Raw genomic sequence first — 16,755 nt, 5'->3', positions numbered from 1 at the left:
AACAAGATTTTAGTTTTGGTTGGCCATCAACCAAAATGCATGGAAGAGGAAGATTTTTCTATTATTAAAAAAAGTATTGCTTAGAGCAGAGAAAAGCAGTGAAATGGAATGAGGAAGAGAGTGTTTTCTTTCTGTTTTGGTTGATCTAAACAAAGGTAGGAATTACAGAATGTTTCTGTGGGAAAAATATATACATTGTACAACTGGGCTGTGAATATTATAATGGATATCAATGAATGAATAAAAAAATCATCCCAAGTTCTGCCCTTCCAACCTGTGTTCATTTAAAATAATTCTTTGTTAATTTTTATCCAAATGTTCATAAAATTTATATATATTGTTAACTATAGTATGGAAACAACTTTGCATACTGCCTTTTTAACTTAATATTATGTGAATACTGTTGTTCAATTCTCTAATTATACCTTTTAGTGGTAGAATTGTTCCCATCAAGTCAATATACCATCATTTATTATTGCGAGGGAAGTAAGTTCTTTCTCATTTTTTAATACTGTAAATAATTCTGTAACAAACAGTTTTGATTATATAGCTTTTTCTTTTGGGAAGACCAATTTCTTCTGAAAATTCCTAGAGATGGAATTATTGGCTCAAAGTAGGTACACATTTTTCTAGTTCTTGAAATGTATTGCCATGTTACTTTAAAAGAGATATTGCTATATTTATTTCAAAAATGTATAGCAATTTATATATGTATACCAATGTAAATTTGAAAAACACGTACGACAGAGCCATTCATGGCCCCTTCTAGTTCTCTAGTTTCAGTTTTCACTGCTCCCTCATCTACTCCTATTCTCCAAACACACTGATCTTTCCCATTCCTTGAACGTTTCATGTTTTCTTGTTGCTATGCCTTCACACATACTGTTCCTTCTGCTTGCAATGCTCTTCCTCTGTTCAAGCCTCAGTTTGGCTATTAATCCCGTCAGGGCTAAGTGTTCCTCTTTTTATGTCTCAGAACCCCTGTGCCTACTCCTATGATGTAACTTATAATTTTATTTTGTAATTGGCTACATTTCTGATTCCACCTCTATAGTGCCATGCCTATCTTTTTCACTGTTGTATTTATAGTAGCTACACTACCAGAGCTCCTAAACAAACAACAACAACAACAACAGCATCAATGGGACTCAATAACTATGTGTTAAATGAAAAACAAAACCAAACTAAAACACCCAACTAAAGGCAGATGGTGGTGGAGAAAATGCAATCTATCATTAAGGCCGTTTGCTATTAGAAATTTAATTCAACAAATATTTATTGGATATAAGACATTAAAACACAGAGTTAGATCTATAGCTACAGAAGATATTAAGAGAGAAAAGGACTTGGATTTTTGTTTTAAAATAGGTTAAAGTTTGGTTAAAACTAAAAGAACAAAAGAGAATTGGGAATAGAATACTTTTTTTAAAAATATTCAATAAATGTTACTTCTACTTTTATTTTTATTTTTTTAAGAGCTTATTTTACATTCAAAGTCATGCATATATTTAGTTTCATTCCCCATTCACCATATCCAACACCAACCCAGCCTCCTCCCCTCCATACCCTGCAACACACCCCCTGGGCCCCTCATAATCATGCACTCCTGTTTGTCCTGAAATTTAAAAAAATGTGGTGATGGACTACAAGAGAAATATTATCCTCTTTTAGTGTCTAGGAAAGGGAAGGAGAAGATATTTAATTTATGGCAATATATAAGAATAGTAGGAAGTGGAGCATTTTTCAATTAAAAAAATCTTTCAACATTAATAAATCATGGCAAGAAAAATTATGTAATTGGAGTCATTTTGTGTGTGTGTGTGTGTATAATGTACTGCTTTTATTTACTCTTATAAGTATTCATGTATCTACATAATTTTTATAATGATAATTAATGTCCAGAAGAAAATAAGAGAAACTACTAAGAATGTGAGGAGGAAGGAAAGGAGAATTACATGGCACCAGGGGCTCCCAAAGAATGGGAAAAATGAATTGAGGGATTATTGGGTGTCTGGTGTGGTGAAGAAAATTGTGAATGTAAGGATATTTTTGTGAATTGATCTAATTAACAGTTTTGGGGATTATATAATCTGAAATATATATATATATATATATATATATAAAATACATATATATATATATGGCACAAATACTTCCGGAAAGGTGCACCCAACCAAAGCAATCAACAGTGAATATAGTTCATACTGAATCACCCAAGCTTGAGATATCATTTATGAAATGTTGACATACTTCAGAGAAATGAGGTGCTTGCTGATGTTCTGGCAAAACATTTGCATCACCACCCCAACTAAAATCTGCCTTTTTCCCTATAATGAGCCTACTGAATAAGGCCTTACAAAGCTACTTCCTTTTCAGGTTTAACTTTCGCGGATTCCGCTGGATGAAAACCATGATGCACACAATCAAGGAGATTAATGAGAGGAAGGATATTTTGCCCAACATCACTTTGGGCTATCAGATCTTTGATACCTGTTTCTCCATCTCCAAATCAGTGGAAGCAGCTTTGGTTTTCCTTACAGGACAGGAAGAAAACAAGCCTAATTTTAGAAACAGCACTGGAGCATATCTGGCAGGAATTATTGGAGCAGGTGGGTCATCCTTATCAATTGCTGCTTCAAGAATTCTTGGGCTGTATTATTTACCTCAGGTATCTCAGATTATTGTGCTGGGTACTAACTTACAAAGAAACAAGCTATGTTTGTGGAAATTGCAGCAAATACTAAGGTGCTCAGGTGAAGCTGGGCTGAATTGCAGAGACAGACAGGAATGGTGGTGATAATGCTGTCCCCAATTGCTGTGTTAGTCTAGGCTTTTTTAAAAAACAAAAGAAAGTTGCTATGGAGTCGACTCTGACTCATGGTGACCACACTTGTGTCAGGGTAGAACTGCACTCACTGCATTGGGTTTTCAACGGGTGATTTTTTTTTTTTTTGTAAATACATTGGCACACCTTTCTTCTGAGATGCCTCTAAGTAGACTCAGACTTGCAAACTTTTGATTAGCAGTCAAGGACATTAACCGTTTGTACCACCTGAGGACAGTTCAGCCTGGCCTCAGCCAGTGTGACTGATGCCTGCTTAGGGGTAATTTGAACCTCTTCCACATACTGCTTTAATTTTTCGCTTGAAGTTTTGACCCGATGACTAGTATGTTGCTATTTCAGTAGCCACTACAGACTGTAGAAGGTCCTTGGGTGGCACAAAGAATTTGCACTCATCTACTAACCTATCAGAACGAAGATGGGGCAATCTACTTCCGTGGTGATACTGCCTTGTAAACCCAAGGAGGGGTCGCTACGCGTCGGTCTGACTCGACGGCACATAACAACAACAACATTAACCTAAAGGATAGTGGTTTGAATCTACCCAGGAGCTCAATGGAAAAAAAGCCCAGTGATTGGCTTCTATAAAGATTACATCCAAGAAAACCTTATGAAGCAATTCTACTTGTGGGGTGACCATGAATCAGAATCTTCTTGACAGCAACTTTTTTTTTTTTTTTTAAATAAAACTGTAGCACTGTATGAAGCACAGAGTAGGTGATAAGTACATATTTGTTGATTGATTGATAGATGGTATAAGGAACTCATTTCATTTCTTGCCTATATTAATGCTTATTATTCATGACCCTTTTAGCCCTTTCATACTAATATACTAATATACTAACTAACATACTAAAACAGGCCTGGGATTTAACAGGCTCGCAAGGGTTTTGGGATGCTAACTTTACAGATCATTTTAAATTTAGAGACAGTGACACATTTCAGCATAATTATAGTTGATATTTGGGAGAATGCATTATTAAGAAAATATAATATGACTATAATTATTTATAAGATGGTTCATTAAAGTATCAATAGTTAGGACTTAACAATGTGAGTGATGGTTAAGCTAATTTGTTTTAGGGAATAAAGGGAGACTTTGAAATAATTGTAAGAAGCAGCAGTTGCATAGTGTTTCTTTGAAAGCTGCAACTAGAAGTGTAGGAGGAACAGGAAAATACTGAGAAACAGAACCAAGATGAAGGGTTGCCTGACACAGCTGACACCTAAAGTGTGGGTTTCATCTGGCTCAGACAAAATGCTGCTGCTATGACTGCTATCTTCCACCTAATACCAACTGTGAGCCAGACCCTGGCTAGAAACCTCTGGATGAATTTTCTCACTGAAGTCCTTGTAATGAATCTGCAAAGATGGTGAAAGGAATCTTCTACAAGAGACACTTTTGCATTTGTTATCTCATTCAATTTACTACTGAAAACCCACTGCCATCAAGTCTATTCAGACTCATAGCGACCTTCATTAGGTTTTTGAGGCAGTCAATCTTTTTTTTTTTTAATTTTTATTGTGATTTAGGTGAAAGTTTATAGAGAAAATTCATTTTCCATATAGCATTTCATATACATTTTGTTTCATGACGTCAACTGCAATTCCCCACAATGTAACAGCTCTATTCCCACTTCCTCGCCATAGTTATGTCTTCCCTGTGTTCTTTCCTCCCATAGATTCTGTCCCCACCCCTACCCCCCACCCCCTGCTATCTCCCTGTGCAAACACTGCCCTTCTGTTCTCCCACAATTGATGGCTCCAAGGAGGGTATCTATCTGATGTAAATGTTTACCCCATATGCCTGTCTATTGTTTGGCTGGAAGCCACAGGAAGTGAGTTCATTTCCAGACTTGAAGTGTAACTAGAGGGCCATAGTCTCTGGGGTCTCACCAGGCTCTATCAGACCAGTAAACCCGGTCTTTTTTTTTTTTTTTTTTTATGATTTTGAGTTTTGTTCCATATTGTTCTCCCACTCTATCCAGGATCTTGAGGTGGTAAATCTTTATGGAGTAGATTGCCTCATCTTCGTTTCCCTAAGCGGGTGGTGGGTTTGAACCACCAACCTTCTAATTAGCAGTTAAATGCCTTAGGTACTATGCCACCAGAGCTCCTTATTCAATATACTGAGCAACCTTAAAGTGTAAATGTCATGACTCTGATTTCACTTGTGGGGACACTGAGGTTCAGAAGGTTTAAGTGACTTGTCCAAGGTCATACACTAATGATTATGTAGTCAGAATTAGAAATCAGATGTTACTACTTCCTTAACAGGATTCTTCTGTACATGCTACTTCCATGGGTTGCTGTTTGGGTAGTTCCAAAGGAGGATTTAAACATTAACCAGTGGGATGAAAACAAAAGAAGCGATACAGAAAGGGGAAATAAGAATATTCTGGAACCTATTGAGGAATGGACAGTCATACATGTATGGAATTATAATATAGGAGGCCCTATTGTAGGTGATGTATTAATAACATGGGATAGGAATGGGATAGGATGGGGAAGAAAGTGACGTATACTCTTAATTGTAGTCACTGAGGTTGAGGATAAGCTACACAGAAGAAATGAATAGAAGACTATCAGGAATTCATGGTACTAGTTATCTTTCCTCCATTCTTAAGTTCTCAATGGTGGAAAATACACTCAAGGATCAGTGGCTAAATGAGAAAAAAATACCCCTTCATTCATCTAGGCAAGTTCCTCTAAAATGCACCTGACAACAACAGTCACATTGTTAGAGAACATGGCTCAGATCTGAGGCAGAAGTAAAGCTTACTACCACTTTTTGACCTACATACTCAGAAGTCCTGGAGGTGTTGCGCAGAGGCAAGAAAAGGAAAGAAAGAAGGAAAGAGAGGTTGGGTGGAAGTGGAGATAGAGATAGAAAAAGAGAAAGGAGAAAGAGATAGAGACAGAGAGAGAGAGAGAAGAGAGGAAACTGAATGTCAAAAAGAGGCTGAGTCCACTCATCTATATGGATGAGAAGTTAGATCTGAGAAACAGCATAATGACCTTATGCACTCCATGCTGTGACCCCATTTGTGAAAAGTGGCGCACTGAATGTCATCATCTTAGTAATTTGCTCCTCTAACTCTCTTGGAATGTCATGGGAAAAGGGGTGTAGAGAGAAGTGCAAAATATTTCCTTCAACAGTCTCCACCCACAGAATAGAGAAAGGAGTAGAAGCTCTTTTGTCAATGGACTGAGGTGGGAACAAAGGGAGAAGAACTGTTAAAGTTCTCTTCTTTTCTGATAAATATATTCAAGCATTGTGCAATTTGAAATGTGGCTATGGCTTTCTAATTTCTGCATGAATATTTTCAATTGTAGGTGGGCTATGCTTCTACCTGCTCAATTCTTAGTGACAAGTACCAGTTTCCATCTTATCTTCGCACAATACCTAGTGATAAAAGCCAGTCGTCAGCCATGGTAAAACTTATTCAACACTTTGGTTGGGTCTGGATAGGCACTATAGCAGCTGATGATGATTATGGAAAATATGGAGTGAAAAATTTAAAGGAAGAAATGGAAGCTGTCAACCTTTGTATTGCATTTTCTGAAATCATTCCTAAAGTCTATTCCAATGAGAAAATGCAACAAGCTATAAATGCTATAAAGTACTCCACTGCCAGAGTAATTGTGCTCTATGCATCTGATATTGACCTCAGTCCTTTTGTGCTGGAAATAGTTTACCATAACATAACTGACCGAACATGGATAGCAACTGAGGCCTGGATTACCTCAGCCCTCATTGCAAAGCCTAAATATTTCCCATATTTTGGTGGAACTATTGGATTTGCAATACCAAGAGCTGATATACCAGGATTAAAAGAATTTCTTTATGATGTACATCCTAGCAAGGATCCAAATGATGTTCTGACCATTGAATTCTGGCAAACCGCTTTTAACTGTACTTGGCCCAATAGTAGTGTTCCATACAATATTGACCACAGAGTGAATATGACTGGTAAAGAGGACAGGTTATATGCCATGTCTGATAAATTCTGTACTGGAGAGGAGAAGTTGGAGGATCTTAAAAATACCTACCTGGATGTGTCACAGCTAAGAATTACAAACAATGTCAAACAAGCTGTATATTCTATGGCTTATGCCCTGGATCATCTAAGTAGATGTGAAGAAGGATATGGACCATATGTTCCAGGAAACACTTGTGCATATATACCTGACTTTGAGCCTTGGCAGGTAAGTTATTATTTGTTTGTTTGTTTGACTTCATGAAATAGTTTGATAATTACAAGAATTTATGCTATTAAATCTAATGATTTGTCTTTGTACTTTACAGTTAGGATTTCCTCATTGTTTTGATTACTTTTAGTGCTGGTCTAACAGAAATGTACTACAAAATGGGAATGGCTCAAACAAACAGTAGTTTATCCTCTTAGAATTTTGGAGGCTAGAAGTCCAAGTACAAAGTGCCAGGCTCTAGGGCTGGGTGAAAGCCCCTTGACCTTGGGCTTCAGCTCTGCCTCTGGCTCCCAGCCTACTGAAGCTGGAGGCTTTCTTCACTCAGGCAGCTGCTGAGGTTGACAAACCCAAGGTCAACAAGTAAAAAAGCACAGTTCTGTTGTTACCAAACCACATGGCAGGCCATTAATGCAAGTCCATTGAAAGTCCCAAGATCAGCAGAGCATGGCAGGCTACTGAATGAAAGAAGACTCAGCTGCATGCAGGGTTCAAGAGTGCCATAAGCTTCCTCAAAGTTGTGTCTTATATACTGGAAGCAGCCCATCTCCCTAAAGTAGCTAGTCAGATGCTCCAATAGATTCTACCATGGAGTTAATTACCAATCTCACCATGGGGAATACTACATCCAGCTGCCCAGCCACCCAGCAAGGCCCAGCCAAGTTGGCAAATGAACTTAACTACCACAATCACATACCCACTTAAAAGAATGGCCTGCTTATGTGACCAAATGGCATTTTTCAGGTCCTATTTATTAGAAGAGTTATTATTAGGTATGTTGTGAATGATGCTTAGGTTTTTTTTTTTTTTTTTTCCCATTGTTTCCTCCTCTTTCTTCTTCACATAGATTAAATTCAGAGATAAACATACTAGGGCTGAAAGAGTGACTTAGGGTTCTAAGCTCCTTTTATCTTGTTGTTTCACCACCGTCAATATGTAGGTTCACCTCATAATGTAAGATCAGACTTCAATTATTGTGTCCACAATCAACCAGTAGGAAGGAGAACGGGCAAAGATGGATATATTCTTAAATTTAAGGATATTTCCTGGACATTGCATACAATTGCCTTTCCATGTAATTAGCCAGAATTTAGTTATATGAGGGGCTTTCATCCAGCCCCTAGAGCCTGGCACTTTGAACTTGGACTTAAAACCTCCAAATTGTAAGAATAAACTCCTGTTTGTTAAGGCCATCCCATTTGTGTTATACTTCTTGTCAGAGTGGCACTAGGTAACCAGAACACAATTTGGTACTGAGAGTGGGGTGCTGCTCTGACAGATACCTAAAATGTGGAAACAGGAGTGGAGTGCGTCCTTGACCTGAGACCCTGGCAGAGAGACCCCGGCATGATAGTTTACATTATTTTTTTTTAACTAAGTCTTCTCAATACAGTGTGCATTTTATACTTATAGCACATCTAAATATGCCCAGTCATATTTCGAGTTTCAATAGCCACATGTTATTGTATTAGACAGAAAAGGTATAGAGGCAAAGGAAAGAATCCAATTACATGAATTCAGTATGATTTTGAAATTATTTTCTTTATATAACGTTGTTTCTGGGCAATAAGATTTTTACAAATTGGTTTTTTTCCCTTGTTTTCTAGTTAATGTTCTATTTGAAGACACTTAAGTTTACAACCCATAATGGAAAAAGAATAGAGATTGATGAAAATGGAGATGTGTTTGGATACTATGATATTCTAAATTGGCAATTAAATGATAATGGCGAGATTGCCTTTGTGGAGGTTGGAGAATATATATTCACAAAATCTAAGTTTGAACTTGTGATCAAAGAGAATGCAATAATATTTTGGAACACTGAGTCATCAAAGGTTAGTTATTCTGACATTTTATTTTGTTTGTATACATAGAGAATTCCATTTCTATCATCAATGTTTCAGGCATTTATGGAACATCAGACACCCATAATTTGGCCATTCCAAGTGAATTTCTTTTTCATATTTATATCTTTTGTTTTTGAAAACTTTTTCTTGGATTATATTTTAAATATTAGTTTGTTTTGTTTTTCTTCTTCAAGTACTCCAGTTATACTTAAAGTTGATATATGTTGTCTGTCTTCCATTTCATACACTTTATCTATGACCAGTTTCATCTTTTTGTTCACCATTCTTTGTTGTGTTCCTTCTTTTATTCAATGCTTCTTATTAAATTTTCATTTAAATATATTCTTTCTTAAAATCCTTGTAATTTCTATCTTAATTTCTGAAATGTTTTTGTCTTTTATTTACTTTCTTTCCTGAGTACAATTACCTTTAGTTTCATTTCTTCCAGTTTTATATCCTTTTCTGTTATTAGTTTTAAAATTTAATTCAAAATTTTTTTTCACTTCTTCATGTTTTTCTGAGAATATTCAGTTGTGTTAGAAATGCTGTGTACAGTACTTTTCTCCTAATTTGTGCCTCTGAGCCACGCCACAGAGGGTAATTTTAATCTGCTGAAATATTTTCATTTTCTATTTTTTTTCCCCCATGGTAGACTTGTGTAAAGGCACACTTCTGTTTTTTGGTAATTTTTACGGACAAGGGTAAGGGTTTTGGGTTACTTAGGAGATTCCTATTTTGAGACTAGTCTCTTCTATTAGTATGTTGTTGTTGTTGTTATGTGCTGTCGAGTCGGACCCGACTCATAACGACCCCTCCTTGAATTTCTGAGGCGGTATCACTATGGAAGTAGATTGCCCAACCTTCTTTCCCAGGAGTGGCTGGTGGGTTTGAACCACCAGTCTTCTGGTTAGCAGTCAAGTGCCTTAGTGAAGTGCAATTTATTTAATAGATGACTTTTTTTTTTTTGGTAGTGAGAGTGGGGTTTTCATGTGTTTTTTCATTTTATAGTTCTCTCTTGTTTTTGTAGAATCTTTAAATTTTGTGCTCTTATCTCAAAGGAAAAATTTCTTGTCTCTATACCTTCTGGTCCCATGAAGCACTGCCTTCCCCAAACTATCCCTGTGAGACTCACTTTCAAGTCCTTTTCCCATAGCCAGTGGTGAATCCACAAGGCTTTGAAATGGTTTTCATTTAGGAGGGAATTTTGCTGAAAATGATTTTGTCTATTCTCCATCAACCTTAGGTTCTCTCCTCCCCTTTACTCTCTGTCTCTCTCTTTTTTTTTTACCTCCATAGTTTCTTCAGATTCCCTTCATTTTCTACACAATCAGGGTTCAGGCCAGGCTCCAGAGAAGCTTTGCTGGAATGTAATGACTGTATCTTTACTTAAGAATACAGTTAAGCTCATAGTATTCTCAGATTCTTTATGAGACCTGGCTCACATGTGATTTTATTTACTCTTCTTTTTAATCTGCATGGCTTTTTTTTTGTGGAGTACATGTGGAGACACTCATAGGTTAGTAGTTGCCATTACACTGATGTATGTCTTCCCCTTTCCTCTCTGACAGCCATTCTGGAAGAACTTCCTTTTTTTCCTCTCTTCTCAATTTTCATTTATACCTGGGGTCAAAGAATGGGAGGAAAGAGTTACCAGTTCATAATATAATTTGAGGTAGGGAACAAGAGCTACTAGTGTGGTACATGTAGGTGTGCATAGAATTATGTTTTGCTAATAAACTTTAAGTACTTATCATTTACAAATGCTTCATTGGTAGATTATAGGATAAAATGATGTTTCATAAGCTTTAAAATTCTTTTCAAAATGTTATTTTCAAAATTGTGGTGAGAGGTAGTAGAGGTAATGTTTGAGAATTAAAATGTATTGGTTTTATATGTAAAATATCCTAGGTAAAAAAAAAACCTGTTTATTTTTATTATAATTTTTTCTATTTATTATTGTTATTTGTTATTATTTACTATTGTTGTTGTTGTTGTTAAGTGCCATCAAGTCAGACCCAACTCATAGCGACCCCTCCTCCTTGTGTTTCTGAGGTGGTATCACTACAGAAGTAGATTGTCCAACCTTCCTTCTGAGGAGTGACTTGTTGTTGTTGTTGTTATTTGCCATCGAGTCGGCCCCGACTCATAGCGACCCCTCCTTGGGTTTCCGAGGCAGTTATCACTACGGAAGTAGGATTGCCCAACCTTCCTTCCGAGGAGTGGCTGGTGGGTTTGAACCGCCAGCCTCCTGGTTAGCAGTCAAGTGCCTTAGGCACTATGTGACTGGTGGGTTTGAACTGCCAACCTGCTGGTTAGCAGTCAAGTGCCTTAGGCACTACGCCACCAAAGCGCCTTATTTACTATTAATACATTTTTATTTATTTCATTACTTATTACTCATTTCTATTACAAATATTCTTCTTCCTCCTACAGCAATAAGAAGGCTATTGACATGCAGGCCTGTAGCTCTGAACATTTTTAAAAGAAGTGGTGGTGAGCTAGAGACTGGTCCCAGGGATACCCAGTGTAAAGACAAAGCTAGGGAAGTTAAGGGAAATCCTATGACTTACCAGGCAGCTGAACTTTTTACCTTTAGTGAAATATTATTCTAGAAGAGTAGAACTATGGGAATTTTGATATTCTAGTTTAGTATTTACTACAGAGTGACCTACAGTGTTACTGTAAAATGATATGGTGGTAGAAAAGCACTGGGAACTTAATCTTCCATGTGACTCTCAGAATAGAGGAACTAGGGGAAAGGAGAGAGAGTGGAGGGCTGTGTTAGTACAAAGGGAGAATACTTTTTACTTTGTTGCCATGTCACTTTTTTTTTTTTAAGGTTTTTCTTCATCTTCCTGTTCATATATTTTCCCTCTTCTTGTGTAGCCCTTTTAATCTGAGATTCTCAAATAGTCTTCTAGGTCATGCTAGGGGAGAATCTAAGAGAGAGAAGGAAATAAAGATTTCTGAGTTTTCACCTTGTGTCAGACACAGGAGATCTATTCATTCTGTGGTTTTATTGTTTGTTATTCAGAGTGTGAGAATACCTTGCTGTCACTCTTGCCATTATAACTATTCCTCAAGGTTCATTTAAAATATGATTATACACACACACACACACACACACACAACTTATTGGAAACCTATCCATGTGTATAGCAACATGCATTTTTGCAATGTTACATACCATAGCCTAACTCAGATACTTCTAATTTTTCTCATGTTATCAACACAGATTTATCCTGACAGACCCAATATATAAAAATTCTAATTTCAAAAATAATTGTAAATGTGATCGTTTACTTTCCAATATGAATTTTAATTAATGCAAAATGCATTTTTTTCTCACCTTTAAATAGGAAATTCCCTAGTTTATTAGGATAAACCTATTACAGACAAAGTATTTCTACTGGATTTCAAGGTGCACATTCATACAGAATGTAAATGGAGGCCCATGTTTATTGTTGAACTAACTCTCTAAACGCTTTTCGAGATATAAAATTATTCCAATGCTTTGCCTTGTACATTTTTCCTTTTTGCCTTTTCTGATCTTCCCCTGGAATAGATCTTTCATTTTCTTTTCCACTGACCACTTATGACGTATCTTTGACTTTAAGGCTTTGCTTGGATTATCTTGCTGAGAAGAAAACTTTTTTACGTTTTCAAGAAGATTCTTGTGGTCACAGGTCCTTTCCCAATCAGGAAACAGATTTGTTAAATTGTCCCCTTTCCAGAGTTCCCTGGTTATGAAGTGTGTTTTGGATTGCAAGGGTTAGGGCTAGGTTTAGAATAAGTTTTATGTTTCTAGAATCAGCCACAAGACTGAGCTGTAGCAGAATTCCTCTCTAGGTTATCCATGTTGTTATTATTCTCTGTCCATATCTTCACCCAGGTATCCCGGGAAACTCTATCACAAAACTTCCACAAAATCTAGATTGGAACTTTGTCACGAGTTCTCATCCTCATGAGTGGTGGAGACAAAGGGCTTTGTTACATGCACTCTGTTTGTCTTTGCCAGCTTCCACATTCAGTGTGTATTGATCTGTGTCCTCCTGGGACCCGGAAGGGGATTCGCCAGGGGGAACCAATATGCTGCTTTGACTGTATTCCATGTGCCGATGGATACGTGTCACGGGACCCAGGTACAGATGGTCACTTTTTCCATCTATATGAATATGCAATTATGTTAAATGTTTACAAAGAAGTATTTGAGAGTCTTCTTTACAAATGGGTGTAAGCAATTTAACAAAAATCATTATACTACATCAAATTATTGGTGTTCTGTGCAATGTGAAGAAACATAATGTTGGGTTTTAGATCTAAAGCTGGTAGGGTTGAGGAGACAAAAGACCTACAACCATGAAGTTAAAGAGAAAAATACAAAGTTAACTATATGAAATGCAAATTATGAGACAATAGATTCATAAAAAGCATTTAAAATTATTTATGCTTCTCAACTAGATTAAACACTAGTATGCTCACAATCAGAAAAGAAGTAAATTACAGTCTATTCGCTCTCTAATTATCTCTGATTTGGAATCAGAAAATCTGGAATTAAATGAGTTTGATTTTACATCTCTAAAGATAACTGACCTAATGTCATAAGTAATCAAAGTTGTTGGACAGATGAATTATGTAGCTACTACTCTGTGAATTCTTCACTATTACTTGCTAAATTTGGGCTTGGCATGGTTAGCCTTAGCAGATTGATTTACAGAAAGAATCTACATATTTTTAGATTTGTAGGGATAAAACCTTCTGTTAAAGATAACACAAATTGTTCTTATCTTTCACCAAATGGCCCGCAAATTTAATGAAATTAAATTAAAGGAGAGTTTTAAAAGTGAAGAAAATTTCCTTGAATGGAAAACAAGAATAATGTAACCTGGATAGTCCCCTGGATCCTATATGGTCCAGTCTCTGCACAGAGGTGCATCTGGAGAAGCACAGTCCAACAGTCAAAAGTGATTAAAATGAAATTCCAATATTTACTTGCATATTTCAAAGAATATTAAAGAGATTCATTTCATACCCTACCACAAACCCTCCTCAAATATTTTTTTTCTTATGTCTCAGTATTCTTCCTGCCTAGCTAGTACCCTAAACCTTTGTCTGTTGTTAACATCCTGTTAATGACACCTTAACATAGATAACTTTTCTATGTTTTTGAAGCAAGAATTACAACTCATAAAGTTTCCCCTGAAGCAAAGGATTCAGTAAGAGAATTTAGGTTTCAAAGGACTCTTCAGAGTAGAGAGAGTATTGAAGGAATTGAGATGTGAACAAAACTCAGTTCCTCCTTGAACTCTTAAGAGTAGAATAAGTGACCTCACTCAACATGGTAGTTGTTTTTGTTTCTTTCCTCTTTCCTCAGTCCTTTTCTACCTGTTTTCTCAAACAGACAAATGAAAACAAAACAAAACAAAACAAAACAAAACTCTCCTTAAAGGGTGGGGATGGGAAAAGCTGAATAGACAAAGACAAAATTCTCTTTAGTAGGTGAGAATGTTGATGAGTGGAGGACCAAAAACATTTGTATTCTAATCAACCTTTTCCTTGCTATAATTTTCTTGATTGTTTCACCTTTGTGGCTTTAATTTTCTCATATATGGGAGCCACTTGTGGATTGTTCTGGACTTTATGTGGCTACACATCTCCCTTCTCAATTAGAAAATTTGAAGAGAATGAAAAAGGCATTTTACTGAAATTGCCTATCCAGGAAAGGCTCAAACCAAGAAGGAAGATTGCATTTACAAATTTGAAAATAATTCTCAATCTGTAATATCTGGACACTCTAAAGTCATTTGATCACTTCTTTTGAGATAAAATGGTATAAAGAGATTTTCAAAGAGTCTCTGTTCTAGGCTTTTGAAGGAGAAAATTGGATTTCTTTTAGTCAACTCTCTGTTTGTTTAACAGGTCAAAGGAAGTGTGACCAGTGTGAAGAAGACTATTGGTCAAATACACAAAAGAGTGAGTGTATGTTGAAAGAGGTGGAATTCCTTGCCTACGAGGAGGCTTTGGGATTCACACTTGTCATTCTTTCCATCTTTGGGGCCCTTGTGGTCTTGGCAGTCACAATTGTGTATGTGATATATAGGCACACTCCCCTTGTGAACGCCAATGACCGGGGCCTGAGCTTTCTCATTCAGGTTTCTCTTGTCATCACATTGCTCTCTTCCATGCTTTTCATTGGCAAGCCATACAACTGGTCCTGCAAGACCCACCAGATCACTTTAGCACTTGGATTTTCTCTTTGCCTGTCGTGCATTCTTGGAAAGACTATTTCACTCTTTTTAGCCTACAGAATCTCCAAATCCAAAACTCAATTTATATCTATCCACCCTCTTTATCGGAAAATCATCGTGTTAAGCTCTGTTGTAATCCAAATTGGCGTATGCACTGCCTACTTGATATTGGAACCTCCAAGAGTGTACAAGAACATGGAATCTCAAAATATAAAGATCATTCTGGAATGCCATGAAGGTTCCATAGAATTTTTATGTTCTATGTTTGGGATTGATGTTTTCCTGGCTTTATTATGCTTCCTTACAACCTTTGTGGCTCGCCAGTTACCAGATAATTATTATGAAGGAAAATGCATCACCTTTGGGATGCTGGGCTTCTTCATCGTCTGGATCTCTTTTGTCCCTCCTTACTTGAGCACCAAAGGCAAGTTTAAAGTGGCTGTGGAAATATTTGCAATCTTGGCATCCAGCTATGGTTTGTTGGGTTGCATATTTGCTCCTAAATGCTTCATTATTCTTTTGAGGCCAAAGAGGAACACTGATGACATTGTTGGTGGAAGAGTCCCAACTGCAGATAAGAGTATCCAACTGACTTCAGCCTCTATGAGCAGTTAGCTTAACACCACAGTGTCAACTGTTGTTCTGGATGACTAGAGGTATAAGTTACATGTGTCCTTCAAAGCTGTGATGGCGACATGGCTTGACAATTCCTTTCAGATTACACCTCCAGCAGCTACCCGATGACATTGAGGATTCAGAGTCTGGTAGTGTAGTCTTAGCACAATATATGAAACCTCATACTGCAAGATACCATTTAGCATGAATTGGAACACTTTCTAATATTGTACTTGTAAATCATTTCGTTACACTTCATCCAAACATTTCATAATATTTTGGTATAAAGAGTGTATAGTGGGAATATGTAAAAACAAATAATCTAAAGTGATGGATTAAAAGTTTGACACTTGAGTATATTTTTGTTCTTATATCATGAATGTATGATGTAGAAATTTACATTAAACAAAGTCATAGCTATTCTATATCCTGTTAATGCCTCCTTAACATAGACAACAACTTTTCTATGTTATTGAAGGAAGAATTACAACTCATAAAATTTCCCATGAAGCAGAGGATTCAGTAAGAGAATTTAGGTTTCAAAGGACTCTGCAGAGTAGAGAGAGCATTGAAGGAAGTGAGATGTGAACAAAACTCAGTTTTGGAAACAGACAAATCTCCTAGAAATAAAGCAAGGCCTTCCCTCACCAGATTTTCCTGGAGTAGAATAAGTGATAAAATAAATTTGAGTCCAAAACATTCTTCTGCTTGCAAAATAAAAATGAAGAGAAGTAAAGTGTCAGTAAAGCAGTTTTTAATATGATTATATACTGAATATATGGACAGCAAAAAGCAAATGTTAACCTAGAGCATTAATTAGAAAGCAAAATTTATTTTAGGATAAATTGAATGATAAATATTTGCTCTCCAGTTATCTAGAAATAACTGGAATTCAATTCTTACATTGGAAATGTTATAAAAATATTTTCAATCTTCTTCCAGATATGAAATTTTAAAAATGAACTATATATATTTATATATAAGCAAATAAAAT

At 36.5% G+C, this 16,755-nt stretch overlaps 1 protein-coding gene across 1 annotated transcript in view; it reads left to right on the top strand.

Annotated features, from left to right (window-relative positions):
- Positions 1-15,761, top strand: part of LOC103199299 (vomeronasal type-2 receptor 1-like) — a 25,171-nt gene extending 9,410 nt beyond the window's left edge. The window contains exons 2-6 of the mRNA XM_007943560.1: positions 2,377-2,668; positions 6,179-7,051; positions 8,659-8,886; positions 12,917-13,040; positions 14,818-15,761. Of these exons, the coding sequence (XP_007941751.1) occupies positions 2,377-2,668; positions 6,179-7,051; positions 8,659-8,886; positions 12,917-13,040; positions 14,818-15,761 (2,461 nt within the window). The remainder of the gene's footprint in view (positions 1-2,376; positions 2,669-6,178; positions 7,052-8,658; positions 8,887-12,916; positions 13,041-14,817) is intronic.
- The last annotated feature ends 994 nt before the right edge of the window (positions 15,762-16,755 follow it).

This window comes from Orycteropus afer, unplaced genomic scaffold (genome assembly GCF_000298275.1).
Source record: "Orycteropus afer afer isolate SDZICR_OR568_19922 unplaced genomic scaffold, OryAfe1.0 scaffold00109, whole genome shotgun sequence".
Lineage (NCBI taxonomy): Eukaryota > Metazoa > Chordata > Mammalia > Tubulidentata > Orycteropodidae > Orycteropus > Orycteropus afer.
The sequence above is the reverse complement of the archived record's forward strand: the minus strand, read 5'-3'. Positions and strand labels throughout refer to the sequence as shown.